General features: G+C 43.6%; 1 protein-coding gene across 1 annotated transcript in view; it reads right to left on the bottom strand.

Annotated features, from left to right (window-relative positions):
* Positions 1-7,368: 7,368 nt before the first annotated feature.
* SUSD6 (sushi domain containing 6) overlaps positions 7,369-25,545 on the bottom strand; it is a 32,484-nt gene continuing 14,307 nt past the window's right edge. The window contains exons 3-6 of the mRNA XM_083167484.1: positions 13,326-13,523; positions 13,063-13,201; positions 10,502-10,926; positions 7,369-10,351 (exon numbers count right to left, since the gene is read on the bottom strand). Of these exons, the coding sequence (XP_083023610.1) occupies positions 10,326-10,351; positions 10,502-10,926; positions 13,063-13,201; positions 13,326-13,523 (788 nt within the window). The 3' untranslated portion in view covers positions 7,369-10,325. The remainder of the gene's footprint in view (positions 10,352-10,501; positions 10,927-13,062; positions 13,202-13,325; positions 13,524-25,545) is intronic.

The raw sequence follows: 25,545 nt of genomic DNA, 5'->3' as shown, positions 1-25,545 counted from the left end.
GAAATTGCTGGAAAACTGTCATTCAGATATTACCAGGTTTTTGTTCCAACCAGCCCAATCTGACAATTGATCTGTAGATGTATGGCCAGCTTTACTCTGCTAATCCCCTACTGTATTGTTCTATGTATTGCATTGCTGCTGAGAACAATAGGATAGCTACAGTTAGCCACGACCTAAGGAAGATAGTTGAGAGGGGCTCCATCTGTGTGTCAGATGGGAGAACAGCTGCCCATTTCTTGTTAAAATCAACAGACAATGGCAAGTGTGAGGGAGAGAGAATAGTATAAGAAGCAGAGGGAGATTTAGCATCAAAATAGAAGAAAATCAGGATTCTACATATACGCTTTAATTAAAAGATGGTTCGGGGTTTAAGTTACAATGTGTAGGAATAATATAATTTAGCCCAACAAGGGCTGTTTGAAATGGGAACAGCCATATGTAGTATCTAGCCAGAACAGGGAATACAGGGGGCAATGTTCCCCCATGCCAACATCGAGAAAACGTATGTTATGCGTCTGACCAGGTAATATTGTCTAGTGATAGTAGGGGAGCATTAGACAATAACTACTAGGGGGCCAAATTATTTTACAGAGAGAATACCCTTCTTTCAAAAGCGGAGGACACATTTATGGAAGTCAGGTTAGGAGAGATCTTCCCCCAGACCTGGACTCCATGATTTATTTATTTATTTATTTTATTTATTTACAGTTTCTTATATAGCGCAGCAGATTCCGTTGCGCTTTACAATACAATGATTTGCCCGATGATCACACTGATTACTATGCAATAGCTTCTATGGGGGCCCCATATTTGTAGATGCCAGGGTATGGTAAGGGCAGAGCCTTAAAGGCCCTCCCCTATCCTTTTCACTGCAAATTACCACTGTCTAACAGCAGTGGCCTGGTTGGCATCTATATCGCCTGAAAAAGTGAAAATAAAAAAAAGCTACCGACATGCCTTTGCTTTAGCAGAGAATAAAGCAAAGAAACTGCGAAGAGAAAATCATTGCCTATTCTCCAAAGACATTCTAAACCAGGGCTGGGCAACACCGGCCCTCCAGATGTTAGTGAACTACACATCCCAGCATGCCTTGCATCAGTTTCAGCATGGCCACATAGCAAAACTAATGCAAAGCATCCTGGGATGTGTAGTTTTCTAACATCTGGAGGGCCGGTGTTACCCAGCCCTGTTCTAAACGGTCATAGACAAATATGTTGGCACTCATATAGGTAATATGGTCTACAGTGATATTTCAAACTGTTTTCTTGAATAAGCATCACACACCTACAATCCTGCAATCACTCATTCAGTCTGTTTAAATGGAGAATAGTAGTCACTCTGCTCACTGGTATCATCATGTGCACCACACAAAACATGGACCACAAAAAGCATAGGGATAATTACCTGAGGACAGAATTATAGACAAGCATGTTAAAGGCTATTAGACTATCGCCAAGCAGTTTAAACCCTTCAGTGTCAATCCTGAGAATTTTCCGAGCTGTGCCTCAGTGCCCAGTCTGGCAAGCCCGGAAAAGTCTTGGGATTGCCACTATTTAGAGCCTGCTGAGTTCAAGCACTGAATTAAGGCAGCTTTAGCGCTGCCCAGTTCCCTCCCCTCTGCCGCACCTCCTCCTCCTCCCCTCCCGGTTTTCTATTGAAGTCCCCCACGCCGGCTTATGACAAGCCGGCTGCCGGGGACAGGGACGGGGTGCCGTTCCGGGCAGAGGCTGATTGACAGTTCAGCGGCGCTGCCCGGACCCAGAGAGGCAGTGGCGTTTTTTTTAAGGGAGCGCTCCCCATAAAAAACTCACCCAGTGGGGAGCGCTCCCCCCCCCAAAAAAAAAACACCACTGAAGGGGTTAATGTTACTGTGAATTCAGTTGCAAATAACAAGATAAAAGATCTAGGGACTGTAGCTAGGGCCTTATTAAAGGTTCAATGTGCCATAATACAGATGTAGCTCCTCTTGTAATGCTGGCAAACACACGTGTATGGGTGCTCAGGAACACGCCAGACATACTGCCCATGTGCATGTAAGGAAGGGGATACAATTAGCATGTAGGATCTAATGCTTTTGGCATGGGAAGGAGCCTTTGTGCCACAAGGGCAGCTAGTCAACCTAAAGCCAAAGTAATGGTTCCACCAGTATGTTACATTTGTGCACCCATCTGCACAAATTAAGAACATTACGGGCAGTATGAGGGACACATTTCAGCCTCATAGTGTGTGAGCTAAAATATTCGGTAAAATCTGGAGTTTGGGCACCCTTGAACTTGCAGCATAGGCACTGCACCCAGTGTTTGTGTCTGTGTGTGTGTGGGGAGGCACAATAAAATGTGTACAGTTGGCGCCAATTACATTGGGGTATCCATAAAACAATGGAATGCCCCCCTGAAAATAGTAGAAAGAACCAAGAAAAACAAGCTGAACTGCAAAAGACAAGGTATGTCAGTGTCTGGTCGCACCAGCTGACGCTTTTTCAGTGACAGTGCAGTCCATGGAAGAAAAACCAGAAGGAGTCCAGCTTTGATAAAACCCAGACTTGAATTTGCTAAAACTGTACTTCTGGGAGATTATCCTTTGGTCAGAGAATTTTAGGAAGTCACATCAGCTCCGGCAGCCACCAGCACTGGTTGACGAAACATACTGCCCAGTACGAGAAAGTCAGTGTCACAGGTCACGGGTCCTCCGACAGGATAACGACCCAAATCACACAGCCGGAAGTATTTTATATAGCAACTATCTATGAACATGCAGGTCAGTGTGTATGCAATTTACGCAAAACCCACTAGGTGTCGCTGTTGAACTTGGTCCTGGTTTAAATATTTTCTCAGATAGAATTTTGAGACAAAGGCAACATATAAGCAGCACTAGTTAGCCTGCTGGAACCGAAAGCTTTGAAAGCTAGTCGGTTACCTTCTGGGTTTGTGCATGTGTGAGAAAGATGTAGTTTCACTCTCTGCCAACAGATGGCAGTGTTTCGGAGACTCACAGACACTAGACATATAGAGAGAGATGATAATTATGGAAGTCTTTATTATGCAGGAAAAAAATAATTTTTGTATATAACTTATTCAGCAAAGCTACAATGTGTGGAGATAATCCAAATACTGATGCCTACATCAAATATTGATACAAAAGGGGTAAGAACCATCCAGACTATTATTTTCTACTTCCATAACCTCATGGAGGCTTGTAAAAGAACACAAATTTTGAATCAAATTGTTTTAAGAGCCATCCTAAATCACATGGTATAAATAATATATACCGCAATGTAATGGTTTTCAACCAAACACAATGCACTTGGTTGAAACTCCCATTAATGGCACTATAAGCCAAGGTGGTTTTTTTTTTGGGGGGGGGGGGGGGGGGGGGGCTGTCGTTGTGGGAATCCCAAGGTTTTTCAATAATATAGCAATCAATAGTTACCAGCTGCTCCAAAGCCCAGGAAAACCGAGGTAGAAAATGTTGTTTTGCCACAAGAGATATTACACATTACAGAGAAAATCAATTGTTTTATTCCTTGGGGATCAGGAACATTCTGTTGAACTTTCAACTCCTGGTAGATGTTCATATTTCAAAGCATATTGACCGATAGCTCTGCTCCAATCCACTATAAAGACACAGGCCCAGTCCTTTAACATTTAAGCTTCTCTTTAATCTGAGTACAAATGATGTACCAGAGACAAACTAATTGCACAAGGTACAGCAATCAGATCACCAAGCTTGGCTACAAGATTCCAGCCTAACGCCAGCTACTCCTTAATGAGTCATGAGAAATTTTGCCAACAAGACAGTGACTAAAACAAGGTGGCATAAGATGCTATAGCTACCGTTGGCCAAAAATGTTAGGGACAAAAGTAAAACCAACCTAAAAGGTCTAAATCAAAGCTGCACACAATGCTGATGTCCACGTATTGATTCTGTGCAAATACCTACAGTATGCAAAATGTTCTAAAATCTGTGTTATAAAGCGCACAAAGACATGTGATTGGCACAGATGATATTAGAATTGGGTGGAAAAGCCATTGGCGGTGACTGGGAGGGGGCTAGAAGTGCAATAAATGCCAATGTATTTGATGTTTAATAGGAGTGTCGGGGGCGTGTCAATGCATGCAGCTGCGGCTACAACTATAGGGGATTGCTTATTGGATATATATATATACAGGGTTTATACAAATGAATAAAGTATATTAGAAGCTTTGAGATGTGAAGGTGGATTCTCAGTCACACACATATACAGGGATATCCTATACTTTACCAGGGATTACAGGTTCGTCGGGACTTCCCACAAAAAAGAGCAGTAATTGAAAAATCGGATAATGACCATGGGTCATATACTGTATCATGCAATCAGCCATTTTTGCGGAACACATTGGGGCCAGCAGGAGCCTTGGAAGTCTGTTTTATTTCTTTATATCAATGCCAGTATCCATACAACTAATGCAGGGATTATTCCCCTCCATGTACGCACCACTCCGAATCACACAGCGCTGTCCATACATGTCGACATCAGGGTGGTTATTTGTGAGTGCGTGGTCTCTGCCAGAGTCACTATTTTTAGGAAAGGACAGACGGAGCAGTGGCAGGAAACAGATAAGGTAGCAAGATATTTAAGGAAGATTCAAAGCCCTTGTCCTGCATTAACCGGTTGGAGGAAATGTAAAAGAATTGGGGAGAGGCCAGATGAACTCAAAATCAGGTTAAGTGGCTGATGGCACATCAAATTGGAACAACAAGGGGGCAGAAGCAGGGTCATAAGAAATCAAGGGCCGGATTCTGGTTCATACGCAAAACCAAATTCTCTCTCTCTCTCTAATGGGCAAAACCATGTGCACTGCAGGTGGGGCAGATGTAAAATGTGCAGAGAGTTATGTTTGGGTGAGTTATTTTGTTTCTGTGCAGGGTAAATACTGACTGCTTTATTTTTACACTGCAATATAGATATCAGTTTGAAGTACAAACCCCACCCAAATCTAACTCTCTCTGCACATGTTACATGTGCCGCACCTCCTTGGGGAATTCAAGGGAATTGCAACAAGGCTTCACCTTTATGGTGTGTCATGTCAAAGGGGTGTTTATGGAAGTGTAAAGGTCACCCCCTCATACCCCCAGCCAGATGCCATCCACAGGAACATAGAAATCAAAAAGTCAGGGTTACCCAACTTACTCGCTTAGGAACCGCCGGTTGTTGGAGTACTTTCCACGGGTGACTATACCTATATCTTTTACAGGTCTACTCATTGGACTGGGTTACCCTCCTCTTTTTAATATGAGATACAGTAGTCTTGTTACAGTATAACCTATAAGCATAAGAGGTTAACCTAGTGTGTGTGGCCGAGCGAATCGCTGCCAATTTGCCGAGGCAACTCAAATTGTAAAATTGATGCAATTTTGCTGAGGCAATTTGTTTAAGATTTATTATAGAATTAAAAAATTAAAAATTGAAAATCTTTTAAAAATAACTCCATGTAAAAATGTATGGATATATCCTGTTTAAATGTTGTATATGATCTTTTCCTTGATTGATGGTCAATGACAATGTATTGATAAGTCCATATGTTAAAAGTGTTCTTTCTCCTTGATTGATGGTCAAGGTTAATTTATCGATTAATAATGAAATGAGGAATGCTCCCAATTTTTTAGAAAAGAAGCCAATAAAAGTTATGTCTTAATGAATTAATCATATCAAATTATTGAACAAAGAGTGCGCCCAAAAAGGCACATTTGTCTTTCCTGTATGCTTCTTGCATACAATCTCCCCTCAACACAGTTACCCAACTTACTCCCCAAATAGGGAGCTTCATCACTAGAGATGTGTGGGTTCGGTTTTTCACAGAATTGCTTGGATCTCATAGTGGGATCTTATTGGCGATCCAAACCACGTGACAGCCAATCAGAAGAATCCAAACTGTCGGATGCACCACACAAGGGGTTAGTTCTCGGTCTGCAGCCACTTTGACAGCCAGGACTCGCATCACTTCTTTAAGCTGGGGGACAGACACTACTTGTAGTGCTAATGTTTAACCAACAAATTAGAATATAAGGAGGTCATTGTACAGCGAATCAGGGATAAGGGCCCAGAGACGTGGGCAATTAAGCGCCGGGCACCATCTCATTCACTTTTTCTGGCACTTGTGTGATGGCCGAGCGCTGTTCAGTCTGAAAAGAAGTATTTATTACCACTAATTAATGTGTTGTCTAGGGCCAGATGATTTCACAGATCATCAACAGACCCCAAAGGTAAATCTACTCATTGTCCAAGTGTCTTGAACAAACAACAAATAAAACCGGTAAAAACATTAATCTGACTTTTTTTTTTTTTTAAATGGTGTAGCATTCAAAAATAGAAATCAGCTTTATTTAAAAACATAAGGCCTAGTCCATTTTTGTACACACATCTGGAGGTTTGCATACAAATACGGCATTTACGTGGCTGGCACAAGACTTCTTCTGTACATGTGCAGCCCAGTCAGCCGCAGAATGCACGAGATGCTGCAGCATCTGGGGAGATGGAGTAGTTGGGCGCAGACTTCCTGGACCTGGGTATCTACATTACACCACCTGACTGCTTCAATCATGGTGATCTCAGGTGCAGCACTCAGGATCCTTCTGTCCGTGTTAGCAAAGAGCAATCTCCTACAGATGCTTCCTGTTGCATTTTGAGGACATAAATATAAATAAGGCCCAAAATACATTTAAAATATTTGAGGTCTTTAAAACTGCCTTAAAATACTAGCAGTCTGCATCATGCACTTAAGACAACGACTGTTCGTTATTTTTTTACTTCTAAAGTGAATTCAATGCAGGGGGGGATCCAATCCTGAATCAGAATGTCAGAGCGTTCCCGATAGTCCGATTCCCGGCCATTTTCGACCTGTTCCCACTGTAACTCGACAGTCAGCATTCAATGTTCAGACTGTCGATTGACGAAATGGCTGCATTTTGTTGGAAATGAAGACTGAATTGTCGGAATCGGCTGTGAATACGACAATTAGTGGCAGTTTCTGACAATTCAAATTCCACTTAAAAAAAAAGAAGCCAAATCTGAAAGCCTTCAATGTCAGAAAAGGCAGCAATAGTTGAGTGCCGCCATTTCCACCAGCGGACATAGAGTCACAGACTGACTACCCCCCAACATTATCCCCTGATTATCTCATGCAAATCCAAACAGCAAAAGTCAAGGTATGACTATATCCCACCATACGTAAAGTAACCTAGAAACTTAATGGGCAATTCATTTAATAATGTGTTCAGTTGCTGGTGAAACCAATGGAACTGGATTTTTATTATATATATATAAAAAAAAAAAATGATAAGAGGTTCAAAATGATCCATACAATGTAATAAAAGAAACACCGTCTAATATAACTTTAAAAGAAACTTTTTTTTTTTATTATTTAGAAATGCAGTTATATACATAGAACAATTAAATTTAAATTACTTTGTACAAATATTAAAATATTATCTTCAGCCCCACAGCAATGTCCAGGGTGACAGTCAGAGCAGAGGGAATAAAGCTGTGATTTATTTATAATGTATCATTCTGGCACCAGAGGGGTTAACCAGCCCTGTACACGTGCATGCAGCGCCCTATACTATACAACATTTGGTGGCCGCGACACTGCCTCTAGCACCTGGAAGACAGTATAGGAGGTTAGATTACCATCGTAGCGGTTATCTATTGTCATCTCTCATGCGACATCCAGGGCAGGAACCCTAATGCAAACTCTGCAGGGAGTGGGGATAAATTCAAATCACCTGATATATGTTAGAGGGCAGCATTCACTACCCCTATAGAAAGAACTAAAAGAGAACAATAAGACCCCACAATATGAAGCAAAGCCTTGGTTATAGTTGCAGAGGAGTCTGTAGTCAGGTATTTACAAGGTGGTGCATGGCTGCAGATCACGCAGCCCCATACATGTAATGGATCTATGAATATTGCACATCCGATTGTGGGAAAGAGAGAGACGGGTAACCAAACAAATCTGTAAAATTATAGTGAACGTGGCACAATGAAAACCAGCACTTAAACGGGACATCGCACCAACAAACAGTAGAGGCAGCCATACTGTGTTGTACCATCGGACTTTAAATGGTACCGGTGACATCACAGGTACATGGTCAGTAGTTCTTAGCGGAGTCATGGGCTGCGGTAATGGGAGTACTGGTTTCTTTCAAAATGGCTCGCGTATCTGTACGTGGGTGGATGTGTTCAGGTTAATGCGAGCATCTCGCCGGCGACTTGATACATTTGGTCATATACAAGACAACGGACAACGTTGCACAACCGGATCCTGGTCTGCTCTGGCACCAGTGTGGCCTCCGAAGCGTAAACCTTTTACATTTGGGAAATAAAGTGGCAAAAACCAAAAGGCCCTTCCCAAAAAATATAAACTGACAAAAACCATGTACACTTACATATATAAACACACTCACAATTATACACAAGCACCGTTGTGTAGGTGTGCACGTGACATTTGTCTGACGTTGTAAATGGTATACACACATACACACTAGCAAGAACCCAATCTCCCTTCCTGTTTGATATAATCCTCTTCCTCTCAGCAACAGTGAATCTCCGATGGCCACCTTCCTGCTCAACTCATGGGATTTTAGGTTTAGTTTAATGAACATAATAACATTGATAATACTTAGGGCTAAATGTCAATGTTCATAAGGCGTGTTTCCCACCCAATACCTGGCTCCGATGCGCCCCAACTTTCCTTTATAACACAATGCCTCGTGGGTTGCTGACTACAAGATGGCTACAACTTAGAACAAGACTTGGCAATTGTAATCGTCAAAAGGTAGGTCCATAGTCTGGAACTGTACGTTTGTGGCTTAAAGGGAACATATAGATGTTTTTGTGTTTTTCGAAAAATTTCTAAAATCTGGATGGAAATCATGTTGCCAGCGGTTAAAAACGCCACAGACAGCAATACCGAATGATTGTAAAGACAGATTCCACGCTACAGAGAATTGTACAAGAAAAAAAAAAAATCCCCAAAACATACAAAATCTAATGGTTTAAAACTACAATGCTCAAATCAACTTATTTTTTTCAACTATATATTAAAAGATGCACAGGACACAGGATCAGACAGACACTGGTGATTTTTGGTAAGGTTCAGGTCACCACCCAGTGAGGTGGCCAGCTATATAAAAGTGGGTTCATTATGCTTTAAAAAAAAGTTAGCACTTTTTGTAGCAAAAGTACCATAGTTAATTTTATTCTTTAGACCCCATGACATAATCCAAATCAGAATTGGTTCATAAGGGGGCAGAATCATTTAATATCTGGACAAATCCTATGATACGTACAGCACATCCCTCAATAAGGGTCACTGTTACAAAGATACTTTCCCTTTAAAAGCTGCCCTAAAAGCGATTCACAGCAAGACCTTGGGGTGTATTTACTAAAACATTTGAACAAAACCTCTGAGAATCAGGGGCTTTAGAGGCTGAACTTTAAAAGGCAGATAGTAATGTACACAGAATGAGTCTGACCGTTGTTATTACTACTGACCCCCCAATATTAAACACTCAAGGCCTCCGAGAATCGTCATCTTTAAAAAGCTGATGTTTAGTGAATACCACCGCCTAGCAGCAGAAACCGCAAATCCTATGAAAAAGCCAGTTCATTAGCCCGGGCTACCATAGAGTGGTACACATCAGTCTACACAGCCTCAACTCTCAACTTTCAGACCAACAATGGTGAAGGTTTTCCTAAATGGTACTTAATGTAAAGAACACCAGTCAGCCTGACCATAAAGGTGACAAAGTCTTGTGTTCTGTAAAGGGAGGGGGATATTGCACTGGACTCCATCTTTGTGGATCAGAGCACTTAATCTGGGGTCATCCTGAGACAAAAGGTCTCCTCTTGGGGACCATATATAATTCTGCACATAGCAGTGCAGACCGAATGGAAGCCAAGGTTTACAGTTGCAAGTGCGAAACTCTCTGGAGAGAACAAGAGGCATCAACATATTTAGCAAGGAGTAGTGCCAGGCAAAGTAAGTTCCAACTCCTACCACAGGGATATTCTTATAGCTGTATATAGCCTATAGTTTAACACATACATATTAAATATAGTTGTACACCTCTGCAAGCAAGGCTCAGACCATCAGCTCCCGATGCTCTGTAGATAGGGAACAGAGCGTCTGCGCTCAACGGGCTGATGTGGTGGTAGTGTGGGGGACAGGGACGGGGGTTGGTGAGGCAGGCACAAGTAATCAGCTCCAGAGCTCCTGCGAATACAGGAAGGGCCGAGCAGGAAGATTGCGGAGATCCTGCAGAGTTGAGTGAGGAGTTTGAAGTATTCAAGCTTCTTTCAGCAGCGGGATATCTGGAGAGGAAAATATAAAAAGACCAACTCAGACAAGAAGGTGCAGTATTCATGTTCCACTGCCATGTGCATAACATTAGATGGAGCAGAGAGCAAAACGTCCACATACAGAACTGGAACAGTGAGCGGATGCAGTTCCTCTATACTCACCATCTGTGTAATCCTCGGATGACAGTGACAGAAGACTCTGCACATCACTGTTATCAGACTCCGCTCCTTCCCTTCCAAGAGTCCTGCCCTCTGCACCAGACACCCACTGGGAGGAAGGCTGATGGACCAGTACAGTCTCTGAGCGCTGCGAGCGGCCGGCAGCGTATTGTGAGGTATGTGCAGTAGTTTGGCAAGTGACGTGTGTAGTCCCTGTGGATTGTCCTGGGATGTCGGAGCCAGGCACCTCCTGCTGTATGTCCTGCTCCTCTCCCGGTCCTTCAGACAACACGATCTGCACACGGGAGCTGGCCGATGGAATACAGTTTCCTGCACTGCCATAAACAGCTTCCTCGTAGGAAGGAAGGGCAACCTGTACGCCATCAACCATGATGGAAACCTGCTCTCCTGGTATGCATGCTTCACGCCTGAAAGAGACACAACACATCTGAAGGACTTCGCAGACACATGGAGCTGGTAAGAAATACTCAAATGGTTTTTCTCATCTAAAAGACGAAATATGGCAACACATAAGCGTTACATTCTTCATCAAAATTCGATAATGTAAAGAGGAGGGGGGCGGTGGAGACTAGGGCGTTGAGAGCAAAACTGAGAATCATTGAAGTTACTCACTTAAGGGCCAGACGTATCAAGCTTCAAAAAGTGATCAATTGGAGAATGACCTGAACGCAGAGTTCTACGTCCCTATACGCCCCAATAAATAACCTTTATTTCACATTTGCACTGTAACTGATTTTATTCCAAACGCAGACTTAATGTGTATAAATTGCAAATGCAGACAGTCTGCAGCAATCTTTTTGCAAAGGTCGGACACAATTATTGTCCTATGGAAGACGTTCTCGATCAGACCGCAAATGGGCCAGGACCACGGCTGTCGGCGGGGATCGACAGCCGTGATCCCGGTTTGCATACCCCCCTTAGTCCACATTTTCCACCACTTCATATAATAATTCTGAGTGGAATGTCTATATGTAATAAATGGCAAAATCTACCCCAGTGTCTGCAGACTCTTAAATAGGCAACAAAGTTTTGGATTTTGAGATCCAAAATATATAGAACACCCCTATGTCCACGTAACAAACAGATAAGACTAAATATATACGATACCTTTTTACCCCCATATTAAAATATGAACACTAAATTATACTTTTCTTATGACTGACATTTCTACACTGGCTGCAATGAGCAGACTGCGACTGAAGCAGGACAGATTAGGTTACACACTAAGCAGTGGTGTCAAGATTGCCCGTACTCACTGTGCAATGTAATGGGCGACAGAGCGATACCTCGTTCCATCCGTCATTATCATTACACTGCACAGAACCTCACACACAGGAGCAGCACAGCCAGCCCAAAGACCTTTTATGTGATCTGCGGTAGCATGCAATTAAGTCTACACACTTAACGATCTTCATGATTGGTTGTTCCAATGCGACAAATCATGAAGATATCGTTCCACTGTGTATTTAGCTTTATAGTCAGTGATGTCTATTTGTATCTCATTTAGGGGAAGATGGAGCCAAGCTTAAGGCCCCCCATACACTATACGATTTCATCCGATTTCGGCACTTTGGGCCGATAACCGGATGAAATCGCCCCAAAATAGCAGGTGTGTGATATATGATCCGATCCGATGCGCGGTCCCGTGCGCATCGGACCGGATCAGGGAGGTCGGACGGTCAGCACATAAGATCATCCGACCTCCCTGTATGCTATGCATATGCCTGCCCACCTGTCAGGCATATGCATGCAGACACCGGGGGGCGGGGGAGCACGGCGGGCGGGGGAGCACGGCGGGCAGACACACTGACCTGGCCGGCATGCTGTGATAACAAATAGCAGCGGCAGTAGTGGGGGCGGGCGGCGGCAGTAGTGGGGGCGGGCGGCGGCTCACAAATGAGTTCCCGGCGGGTGCGGCGAGTGATGCTGACCTGGCCGGCATGCTGTGATCACAAATAGCAGCGCTGCCGCTGCGGGACGGGACGCACAGTGGCGGCTATTAGATTTAAAAAAAACCTGTCAAATGACCGGCCGTTCTGTGATTGGCTGAGAGCTCTCTCAGCCAATCACAGAACGGCCGGTCATTTAACAGATATTTTGAAAATCTAATAGCCGCCACTGTGCGTCCCGTCCCGCAGCGCTGCTATTTGTGATCACAGCATGCCGGCCAGGCACTACTGCCGCCGCCCGCCCCCACTACTGCCGCTGCCCGCCCCCACTACTGCCGCTGCCCGCCCCCACTACTGCCGCTGCCCGCCCCAACCACTGCTGCTGCCCGCCCCACTGCTCCTCACCGCCCTGCAGCTCCCCATTTGTTTTACATGTGATAAATCGCAAGCGATTTATCACATGTAAAAACTGGCTCATCAAGTGCCAAATTGTATGTGAGCCTCCCGGGGAGCTGCCGGGCGGCTCACAGGAGAATTGGGTCCGACTTGTCCTAAGGACAAGTCGGCCTAATGTATGGGGGCCTTTAGAGAGAAACAAAGTCCCAACCAACCCCCCCAGACAACAGAATATGAAACGGTCATTCTAGCTCTTACCTGCTGTGGTGAAATGATTTGATTTTGGGTTGCAGTAGCACAAAGAGAACAATTAGCAGCAGTATCAAGGCCACAGAGCTAGCCGTTGAGGCAACAATGGATAGGGTTGAGACCCCAATACTGGTATTTTTGCTGGTTTCTGAAATAAAAAAAATAAAAAAATTAGAACTGCAGTCTGAAGCCATGCACTGAACAGAGGGAGGATGCATTCGGTAGCCATCCTGCCTTCGCGCACACACACACACGTCAAAAGCCACACTCACCTTGGCTCTGTCTGCAGCTAACACCCATAGGTGGGTTCCAAGCCCTGTTCTTGCACGTTAGGAATTTGTAGTCCCCTTTCAGCATGTACCCTTCAGCACAGAAGTACTCTATAACACTGCCAGAGGTAAAGGGCTGCTCACAATGTGGGGGGTGACACATGAATCCACCATTCTCTGGCTCCGGAGGAGGGGGACACTCTGTGTGCAATAGATGAAAGAAAAAAAAAAAAAAAAAAAAAACAGAAAATGAATATCACAGAATGTTTTGACATTAAATACACAATCCTATAGGGCCCTGCAGTATGAAAGCACCTTGTATGCCAAGTGACAAGATTACATTGGGTTTTGTTTTAAATAAAGTTTTGCAGCAATAAAGTTATTACACAAAGACAAGCCACAGGAATTCCTGCCGTGGGAGCTGTGAGTTTCAGCTTGTACATGTAAACAGATAAATCCATATATTCACTATAAGCATGCCCAGTTGTATGGTTAATATTTCACTCTTGGGCCTGATACATTGGTCTACGTAAATACACTTGGTGCGTACACATTATACGATACATAACTGTGGCACTATTGGGTGGGACTTCGTGTTAGGTTGCAGAAAGGGGAAGGTTAAGGTTAGACTACAGCGAGTTAGGGTTTGGATGGTTAGTATCAGGTTTGGATGGTTAGTATCCTTACCCAATTCCTGTGGGGATACCTTCCTGTGGAATGCCAGCGTCCGTATTCTAACATCCGGCCATCCCTATGTGTCCCATTTCTAGTAAAGCATAGCTTATAAGGGTAGATTTATGAAGCAGTGATAAGGGAGGAGTAAGCCAGAGGAGAAGCGGCCCATGGCAGCCAATCAGCTGCTCTGCTATTATATTATGCAAATTATAGAGGTTAATTCAGTGCTGATTGGTTGCCATGGGCCACTTCTCCCTCATCACTGCTTCATACATCTACCCCATAGTTTCTGATTATAAATTTGGATCTGAATGTTTGCGGAGATAAATGTACTTGTCAAAAGAACTGTAGAAAGACGCCTGGTATAGGTTGTATATGGGTCACTGCAGCCCGAGGGGCGAGACAGCTGTCTAACAGCTGGATCATCAAAGCCCCATCCTTAAAACGTAATATACTGGCCATCACTGGTACATTGATGTCAATTATCTACGTATAAGTTGTGACGGTTACACAGGATAAGAAGGCTGCACAGAGGAGGAAGTGCAGAATGAAAGAAGCGAACAAGTCCAGGCAGGAAGACTTGCCACAAATCTCTCTCATTTCTCACAGCAGATGGTCTGTTCCCTCAGGACTCCATATTTAGAGTAACTGTCCACGTGGCTGGAACAGCTGAGAACATGCACTGATCTCTACTAGACACAGAGCCACAGCTTCTCAGGAGAACATTTCTGTGGTTCCAGCAGCTGAGGCAGAACATCAATAACGGCAGGAAACCACACACACAAAAACAAACCAGCTGAGGGGGCAGGGAGTGCGAGGCTGACAAGCTGTATGTGCAGTCACATCCACCAGGCACGACAGGAGGAGGAGGAGGGGGGGTTGGGTGCACGGAGCCACCAAAAGACATGAGTCATACCAGGTCGCAAAAAATGTACTTTTATTGCCACACAAAATATCCCAAACAAAAGTGTCTGTGTCCCTGCCAAGTTCTTGTGGCGAAAAGTGCCAAAAGTTGTGATCTTACTGCAGAGTGCTCACAAACTACACAGGGACCTTTATTATAACCCACGCACGGCTTCTATGGGCCGGAAACGGAGGACAATCAGTTACCATTGTGGAGGCCAGATGTACCAAGTTTCAAAAAGTGGAGAGTGTTAAAGTACCAGCGAAACTGCTCCCAACGGTCGTTTTTCAAGAGAGAGAGAGAGAGAGAGAGAGAGAGAGAGAGAGAGAGAGAGAGAGAGAGAGAGAGAGAGAGAGAGAGAGAGAGAGAGAGAGAGAGACACACACACACAACATCTATATATTCATGATTTAATTGCTCAGTATAGATAACTGGTCAGTACTTCTCGTTAGAACTCTATTAGCTACCTTCGCTAATTGGATGCATTAGGAAACCTATTACACCACAGTTCTGTTAAGAATAGAAGGTCATAACTCTAGCAATTTCCCTGACTAATTACATCATTAAGACATTGCTTTCGCTCTGTGGCTATGCCGTACACTGTAGGTGGAGGTGGCTCAAACCTCGGGGATAAAGTGAAGAAGTCGCCCACAGCAGCCAATCGGCTTGTGACATTTATCTAGACAAATCTATACAAAGAAAGAGGCATATTCATTTTATACACTATGGGGTGGGGAGAGGATATATTTATAAAGTGGAGAGATAAAAGTACCAATCAATGAGCTTCTTCTTCAAGTTACTGGCTGAGTTTGTAAAAGGAGAACCAAGAGCGGATTGGTTGGTATTTTATCTCTCTCTCTCTCTCAAAGCTTTGATAAATCTCTGCCAAGTTGCACAATTAGGTTTTCTTATGATGTGGAATAACAGACGACAAGGGGCCAGATTCTCTAAGCTTCAAAAGTGATAAAATGGAGAGTGATAAACAGCCAGCCAATCAGCTCCTGTCTGACATTTTTCAAACACAGTCTGTGACATGGCAGGTAGGAGCTGATTGGCTGGCTGTTTATCACTCTCCATTTTATCACTTTTGAAGCTTAGAGAATCTGGCCCAATGACACCAGCTGCTAGGCCAACCTTCTTGCATCAAGATTATTATCATTATACACCAGATTTCCATTGCTTGTGTATCTTAAAAAAGGTTCCAGATATTTCCCTTCTTTCACAACTGGTTATTTTTATCCAGAATATAGACTAAAGTGGCATACACAGCTAATGTTTGCCAACAATATGCGCCATAATAATATATAGTTAACATTTTGGTACATATTGTCTAGAGCAGGGCTGGCCAAAACCGGTCCTCGATATCTACCAATGGTCCATGTTTTCCAATTTGTCTAGCCAGTGCACAGCTGTAGTCATTACTAACTGTCACATGACCCACATCACCTAGCTGGTGCACAGCTGTAGTCATTACTAACCGTCATATTTTCAAACCTGCTGCATTCATTCCTACTATAGATCCACAGACGGCCTGAGGATACATGAACTGTTGTGAGATCTCGAGGACAGGTTTGGCCACCCCTTCTCTAATGAGTACACACGATAATCGCCAACGATGTGACTTCCTGGAAAAGTATGACTGGCATAAATTCCCTAATGTGTAAGTAATCTTCATCTACTCTTATTTTGTCTAATGGATCCATGTCTGAGTCATACTAGGATACATGGAGCATCACAATAGACTGTAAAGGAAAATACAGCCACATGAGGTAATCTGCTGGACAGCTACCAAGTAATAGTTTCCCGTACAGCAACAGATTGTGTGTGTGTGTTTTGTGTAAGGTAGAGATGGGGGGGTCTTATGAGAGAGTGTGTCACACTAGATTCATGATAGGAATTAAAGAATACATATTCTGTAGGTCTGGGATTTGGATCCTCTATACAGAAGCTGTACTTCGCACGGTACTTTGTAAATTGTTGTTTATTACTAATTATGTAACACTGATTCTATGAAGGAAATTTACAAAAGCTTCTAAAAAAATGAAGAGGTGATGTTTCCCATAGCAACCAAATCAGATTAGGTCTATCATTTCTCTGTTGCATTCTAGAAAAGGATAGACAGAATCTGATTGGGTTGTTATGTACCCCTTATATGTTCATTTTTACTATATTTAAAAAAAAAAAAAAAAAAAGGAAGAGGAATCCCTCCCATCTGCTGCCGCCAAAAGCTCCCACATCTTCAGATAACCTATGGGCTACAGATAGAGGCTGTAGTTCCGGAAGAGTTAGTTCCCCCAGGGGGCAATTCCCCCTGCTGGAAATGGCCAGTGTGCACAGTGGTCAGCATGAGCAGACATGCACAGCAGCCCCCCCAGCACATCACAGGGACTGGCTCCTTTCAGACTATTTATTCACCTGATGTGACTGCAATTCAATCTTGGGTGCAACTAGAACACCCAGATCGGATTGCAAATGTGATCAATGATAAATGGGCCCACTCCCCAGGGAGAAAAGCGATCCAGGGCCAGGTTCACACACATGTATTGCTGATGAAGCTTTATTTTCCAATGCAAACTTTGCATCATTTTTCTCCTGAATTTCCTCCCTGATAATCCATGCTGGCTGAGATCAGGAACCTCGCAGTGCTGCATTCCGCACCTTATAAACACAGCTGCGCTGGCGGGGAAAGCAGCAGGGTGAAGGCCCCGACCTATTCCCTCATTCTCACAGGTTCCATCACGCTTTACAGAGGAATTACATTTCAGGTTTCAATTAACAACAGTTTCTCTCTACATAAGCAATCTGGAGAATGAACCTGGAAATCCAAAAATTGTATGTGGTAATTGTAAGAGAATGGAGAACTGAAGACAAAATAAAAACAGGAAAGAGGATGAAACCATACAGAACCCACTTAGCAACATATCTGATGGACATTGTTTTAATTTCCAATGATATCCAATGGAGGGGAGGTGGGGTGGGGGTCCATGCAGTCAGGGCCACCAGGAAGTGCAGGCCAAACAGGGGAGGAGTTGCCACATCCCCCTAATCAACACACGTAAAGTTCCAATATGCCACACAGTGGGTAAGGGGAAACCGCTCTTCCATCAGTTCTGTACATTCCCATGGTCTCCGCCCAGTTTCCGCCCCTTTTCAACCTCCATCTTTGTGTATATGAGGCACGCAAGTCAGGCCAATTCTGTAGTTGCAGGAAGTAACACTACCCTGGGGCCGCAGCGCTTTACAGAGTATAGTTGAACATTCACATCAGTCCCTGCCCCAGTGGAGCTTACAATCTATATTCCCTACCACATGTACGCGCACACACAGACATTCTAGGGTTAATTTGTTAGGAGCCAATTAGCCTACCGGTATATTTTTGGATTGTGGGAGGAAACCGGAGTAGCCAGAGGAAACCCACACAAGTACGGGGAGAATATACAAACTTAGAGCTGTATATGATATTCTAATGGCAGTTGTGTTCCTGTTTCATACCTTTTGCCGCAGTGCACAATCTATAGGTCCGTCTGCAATATTCTGAAACCACATCCTATGTACTTCTTGCAAAATCAGAAATTTTTCATTGGTGAATAAAAGACTTACTAGGTCCCCAGTAACGTCCCGCTACTTCTTGTTTTTAGAAGCATTAAAAAGGTCACAGACTGAAAATGTATGTTTGTAGTGTAATGTGGTTACTGTAGGTACAGTCATGAGACCGGAACAAAATAACTGACAAACCACATATAGAAAACGGCGCGAGTAGGAAGAAGAAAAAGAAACGGGTATTAAAGTGTTACTATACAGATGTGTTTGTCTATACACTCAGCGCTACATGGTGCGAGACACTTGGCACAGGCGCCACAGATTGTTTAGCATTGCATAAAATGGTTGTGCTACATAAATACACAAGAATAATAGTTCTACGATGCTAACGGGGAGGCAGACCAGTGACTGAACCATGTTGGGCCATGATATTGAATTGGTAAGTGCTGTATCAGAGCAGCTGGAATGTGGATTCAGAGACAGTGAAGAATACAGATACATTGGGTTTCTTTCTGCAATGACTACAATAACCAGTGTAGGCAGCATTCCTAGGCAAAGGGTGGAACATTCCAACCAGTGACATCACACAGGTACCTAATGACTGCGTCAACCCTTCTACCCAACCCAGCGATTAGCACTATAAAGCAGGAGAGTCACCACTATCAAACATATGTTGGAAGCCAGGGACATTGATTTAGCTACATTACATCAAAAAAACTGTATACTTATTGGAGGATTAAAAAAAAAAAAAAGGAAGAAAAGGTAAAACAACTTTGACACAATCCGGTTTAGTGGCCATGTTTGGTGAAGCGTGAAGAATTTGCACCAATATTTACTTCCCTTAAATGTCTTCTCTATTCATTGGTCACAACTGCTGATAAACACAGCGACCAATACCTGATGTATAACCAGACGCTGGTGAATTCCCAGGGGCCCGATGACATCTGATTGACCTTAGAATGCAGAACAGGAAATTCTAGCTTACTTTAAATAAGAGAGGGAGCTACAGATTCACTTTTGCAGGAATGATCATGTGACTATGTGTGCAGAATGATACAGAGATACAGTATATATTTAGGGTTATTGAGGAACATTGGGGGCAGATGTATTATTATTATTATTATTAAGCCTGGTAAAGTGATAAAGTATTTATAAAGCAGTGACAGAATGTATGGTGATAATGCACTAGACCAGTGGTTCCCAAACTGTGTGCCCTGGCTCCCTGGGGTGCCCCGGGTTGGTCGTCCAGGACCAATTCAAATTATTTATGGGCAAAACAAGTGCTGGTGGCTGCCAGTCATAAAACGTGTACAAACAGAAGCAGGCAATGTCCTTTACCACATAACTGATCCTAAGAATCGCATGGAAACTCAATCTACTTACTGTTATATTTATTCTGCTTTTCTTTTTTTTGATCTAGGGGCCGTGAAAAAAATTCTGATACTCTAGGGTGCCCTGATTCAAAAAAAGATTGGGAACCCCTGCACTAGCCAATCAAATCCTAATGGGTTTCAAACACGGCTGATTGGCTGGTGCATTATCAGCTTCCCCTTTATTAGGCTAAATACAACTGCCCCATTGTTCTAAGCACTCATTGTTCCCCAACTATTTGCAGCAGACTATCCTCACCGAAACTACACTAATTGGATACATCAAGCAGAGGGGTCGAATGGTGACACAAGCATTAGGTTGACGCAAGTGTTTCACGTTTTATGTCCTGGATGTCAACATAAGTTGGCATGGACACCGTATGGTTATGAATCTCCCTCCACGCTCTAGGGGATGGTAGGGCATGAAATACCACCTGTCAGCACAAGTCGCCTAACAAAAAAAAAAAAACGAAAACTCATGTCAACATTTCAGCCATCGACCTTTTCATTGTCGACGTAATGCTTGTGTCGACCTCCATATTGTAGGTGACCGTAAACAATATAAGTTAACATTACTGTATAGCAGGAGTAGCCAAACCGGTCCTCGAGATCTACCCACAGTCCATGTTTTCCGGACCACCTGTGGATCTGTAGAATGAATGCAGCACATGTTTGAAAATGTGAGTTAGTAATGACTGCACCTGTGCTTCAGCTAGGTGGTCTAGGAAATGTGACAGTTAGTAATGATTACACCTGTGCACCAGCTAGGTGGTCTGGGAAATGTGACAGTTAGTAATGATTACACCTGTGCACCCGCTAGGTGGTCTGGGAAATGTGACAGTTAGTAATGACTACACCTGTGCACCCGCTAGGTTGTCTGGGAAATGTGAGTTAGTAATGACTGCACCTGTGCACCAGCTATGTGGTCTGGGAAATGTGACAGTTAGTAATGACTGCACCTGTGCACCCGCTAGGTTGTCCGGGAAATGTGACAGTTAGTAGTGACTGCACCTGTGCTTCAGCTAGGTGGTCTGGGAAATGTGACAGTTAGTAATGATTACACCTGTGCACCAGCTAGGTGGTCTGGGAAATGTGACAGTTAGTAATGATTACACCTGTGCACCAGCTAGGTGATCTGGGAAATGTGACAGTTAGTAATGATTACACCTGTGCACCAGCTAGGTGGTCTGGGAAATGTGACCCATCGCTAGATCTCCAGGACCGGTTTGCATAGTATAGTATACACTGAAAATGGATTTAAACCCGCGTCCATAAACACCAGCTTTGGCCTGTGCATTAAGCTGGGGTTACATGTTGGCCATTGCTATGCTAAACTATTCTTTTCAACATTCCCCAAAGGATTCACTGACAATGTGAGGGATGTGTAGTGGATATGTAAAGTAGGTCTGTGCTGCACATTTACATGGAGGAGTCTTAGGACGGCTGTACTGGGACTTTCCAGCTGAGGAGAGCACATCACGCTGCCGATTGTGGCTGTAAGCTTCCGGAACGGTTTGCTCTGAGTGATCTCTTGGGGACATGTAACTGGCAGCGCCGCCCAGATCACTTCACACAAGGAAAATCTATCAGCGCCAAAAGAAGAAAGGACACGGGTGCATGGTTACAGAACAAAGACCGAAATCAGAGCGTGAAAGACCAGAAACGACTACTGTATTTTAAGCTAATAAACACAGGAATTTTAGAGATTTTATTTACGGTCATGTGTTTATTTTCTTTCTGTTTTGACAGTTGTTCCATGCACTCCTGTTCCCATCTAGATCTGCCAAGCAGGGGGAGACGTGTGTGGGGGTTCCTGGGAACAGACAGCCAGTTCCTGGAGTTCACAATGTGCAGCAGGGTGTGTACAATACAGATTGGAATGAGAGTTGTAAAAAGCAGAGGAACTTCATGAAGCAGCTTTAAAAAGGCAGCCAATGCTTAGCGCAATAGTGTTGGTTTGTAAATGTGTTCATTTATGGCCCCAGACATCTGTTCCGTAAGTGTCCTCCCCCAGTGTCACCATAGTTGAGGTCAGGACAACACTGACTCATTTCACCCAATCACGGCAGCTCTTACACTCTCAGTTCCCAAAAAGGATTACAGAAAAGTCCAAAGTGTGGTAGAATTCTCAGCGTGACCTAGCCCCCAGACGGAATGGCTTACAGTCTCACCATGTAACCAATAACCATTTTAGACAGGGACGGTCATTACAAATTAGAACACATAGGGGGGGGGGGGGGGGAATTCAATTGACCCCGGTTCATTTTCCAGGAACGAAAAAATGATGGTAGCATCGCGGTAAGTTCTTAGACGTGTGTGTGTGTGTTAGTTATTGCTTTTATGGATTTATTTAACTTCTTCGAATGTAAAATGTATTTATTTATATATCGCGAGATAGCCTGATTGGGTGAAGAGACAACAGGGCGGAACTACTCCTCTCTGGGACGGGGTGTTGGACTGGGATAAAAAGGAGGCCTGCAAGCCTCATATGAGTATATATCGTTGGGACACCTAGAAGTGTGTAAACTGCTGTAGTCATCTTGTATGTGGTACCCTCTGAGCAATGCTTGCAATGTGGAGGATCTGTTTTTTAGACTTTTTGAGCAAAGAGGTTTCTTGCCTTCAAGAAGAATGTTCTTCGTCTTGCGACTGACAGAAATACAACACAAGTGAACCCATTCTCCACCGGTCCTGGTTAGAGTCTAAACCCGGCCACTGCCAGCAATCAATACCAATGGTCAGAAAGGAACAAACTGATGCCAGTCAGGTGGTGTGTCAGCAGCCATGTCAACGCATACACAGCAGTAAGTGGTATACAGGTGCCGACGTGGGGAGCCTAAGCAGCAACATGGTTCCAGGTTATATGTGGTAGGAAACTGGTGGTGGCAGCACCATGCCTGATTGGCCCAGCTTCTAGCACAGGACTGGTCTGCATATCAGGGCTAAAATACAGTCCACACTGTGCTGGAAGCACCACAGCAGAAAAACGACACCACAGACCAGAGGGAAGAGGAACTCCACTGGCTTTGGAAGATGCAGGGTGTTAGAATCAACAATACTGGTAAAAAAAGGGTTAAATGACCCCACCATCTAAGCTCAATATTAATTGCCTGGGTGATACTAAATGTATACAGGTCCACAGGATTCCTGTGACAGTAACAGTTAAGTCAGAGAAGACGCTTCCCATTGTATGGGGATTGAGACACTCCTAGCTAGCCCTGGTTTTTTGACAATGCTGGCACCACAGATTGTTATTTTTGACTCATTAGAACATGTAAAATGAATAAGACGACAAATACAGAATAACTGCAGATCCAGCAAGTGTCATGCTGCCGGGGAAACACGTCCCAGTTAGGTGAAGGCTAGAATTTGCCCGTAGCTTTACTCATGTGGGTATCTGTTAAGCCTTAGTGGAACTAACACACACATATACAGTGTTTCCTTTTATTGCTACACATCCTGACATCACAGTGAGATAATACACACCTCTGTTTCTTTCTAGGTCAGTAAGCTATACAATCATAAAACACAATCAGATTTTATCCAGTAGTGTTTGCATGATGTCAGAATGAACAGACTAATGAAAAAAATCCCCCAAAGTTTTTCCCCTTCCTCATAGGTCATAAAACATCCAAGGAAGTGTTTTCCTCAAACAACTGAAATAAACCCATTTACAGACGATTTGATTATAAGTCTAGATACAAATCTGCTGACAGGCTGTCATGAAAAGTTTGTGTTTAACAGAGCGATACTAGAGGAAGACCTGCACGGATACGCACACTACAGTACTATGACTAGATCCCTTTCTAAGCTTCAATCATCAGGGCAAGAAAAAGAATGTCAGCCAATCCCGAATCAGCTGTGCAAGAAACGGGCAACATGTGGCCAAACACAGCTCCGCCCCATGCAAAGGGATTAGGCCCTAACACAGCTCATGGCTTTCACTCTCAATTAACTCTTAAGAGACCCAGTTTCTGCTCCCATTTGTATGCTAATTCAATGGAAGCCTGATCCCCCAAATACAGAAGCTGCTTGTATCCTCTGTAGACAGATGGCCGAGACCCTCCTATGCCTTAGGGCTACATTAAGCATCGATCACATCCGTAAACAGCTGGTGAGGAATTCACACTGTGGCCCAGGCACACTTCATATCCAGATGAGAACTTTAACCCTAGCTGTCCACATCAATGGACATTGCGCATTCAAGGTCAGATACAGAGATTGGAAATCGGGATACGAGAAATCATACAGGCATAATCTGTCCAATGGGGGGGGGGGGGGTCAAAAGCTCTAAAAATGTAAAACGGACAACAGATATTGTAAGCCCTCACTTCTCAGCTGTAAGCAGAATTCTGCATTCTTCAGGACGGCCCCAGATACAATTACACACAACCGGGTCATAAGCACAAGAAAAAAAGTGTTTTATAGGCTTTTATGAGGCGCAATTGGCTGTACTTCCAAAAGCGTCAGGCCATGAATTATGTAAATGCAAAGTTATAATGACGAAGTCTAGGATACAAAGGTGGCCACTTAAGATCTAGTTGTTAGGATAAGCAGGTCGCTGCTGTAGGCGAGAAATAAAACACTCCCAAGAAATACTAGAGCAGAAAGAGGATAACTGGTTTATCCGGTCACAGACGTATCCATGACATACCTACAAGCATTGGAACCTTTAAGCTCTTCCTTGCTTTGCGGTCCCCAGTATGTTCTACCATATATTCTGACCTGACAGTATCCCACCACAATGCTGCCAAGCCATTATGCAAGGTGTGACATTGTAAGAGAACTGCCACATGCAGATGAAGAGGAATCTCATTGAAGGTGGTATTGTACAACCAGCCAGAAGCATCAAGGGGTCTGTGTGTATAAGCGCTGGTTTCATCAAATTCATCAAAGCTTGGATAGCGCGATACAGATAAAGCATGAGCCCATCAGCTTCTGTCATTAACATGACAAGTAAGAGCAGATTTTTTTTGTACTTTATCTCTTTACTTTATCCTTCTCCATGTTTTGATGAATCAACAGAGAGGAAATGAAGGGATTAACAGGGAACACTATGGCGTTTACTTTTCCAATTTTACCAATACAAGGATAAAAACAAAGTTTCCTTGCTTAAAAGTGTCAAAAGATTCTGGAGAGCGGAAGCTCCGGAGACACCTTAAACGACTCTGGAAATACATTAAGTTAACACTCCACCACTTTGTACTGCAAACAATCTTTTCCCGACAAGACGGATTACAGAAGAACAGACATAAAGACAATATATTCTGCCGAACAGCTCTGAAGGGATGTGGGCGGAAAGTACTTTAAAAAGAATATCTAAGTAAATATATTTTCTATACTTAAAGTTTAAGTCACAACCTCCCCCCCATGTTACTTAACTTAATCTACCTGTATAGGCTCCGATAAACTCAGCGCCTAAAATGAGGATCATTATCTGGCAGAGAACACTACCTAGATGCCGGGGTTGTCGGCCAGAACAAAAAACATACAATAAGGCTTCCTAACAGGCCATAGTTACGGATTCTTAATGTCACAGATGATGGAGCGAGTTCATGAACAAGATGTAAAAGACGAACAGAACATCGCACCTAACATTTTGTAGTGTTCATTCTAGCACCCGCCATCTTTGAAAACCCATGCAGTTCCTCTTCCCTGCCTGGGGTATCGCTGTCTGCTGTAGTGCTTCTAGCACAGTGTGGTCTGTATATCAGCACTGATAGGCAAACCAGAC

This window comes from Crinia signifera, chromosome 12 (genome assembly GCF_055691185.1).
Source record: "Crinia signifera chromosome 12, ASM5569118v1, whole genome shotgun sequence".
In the NCBI taxonomy this organism is placed as follows: Eukaryota; Metazoa; Chordata; class Amphibia; order Anura; family Myobatrachidae; genus Crinia; species Crinia signifera.
This window is presented reverse-complemented; position numbering and strand designations above follow the sequence as displayed.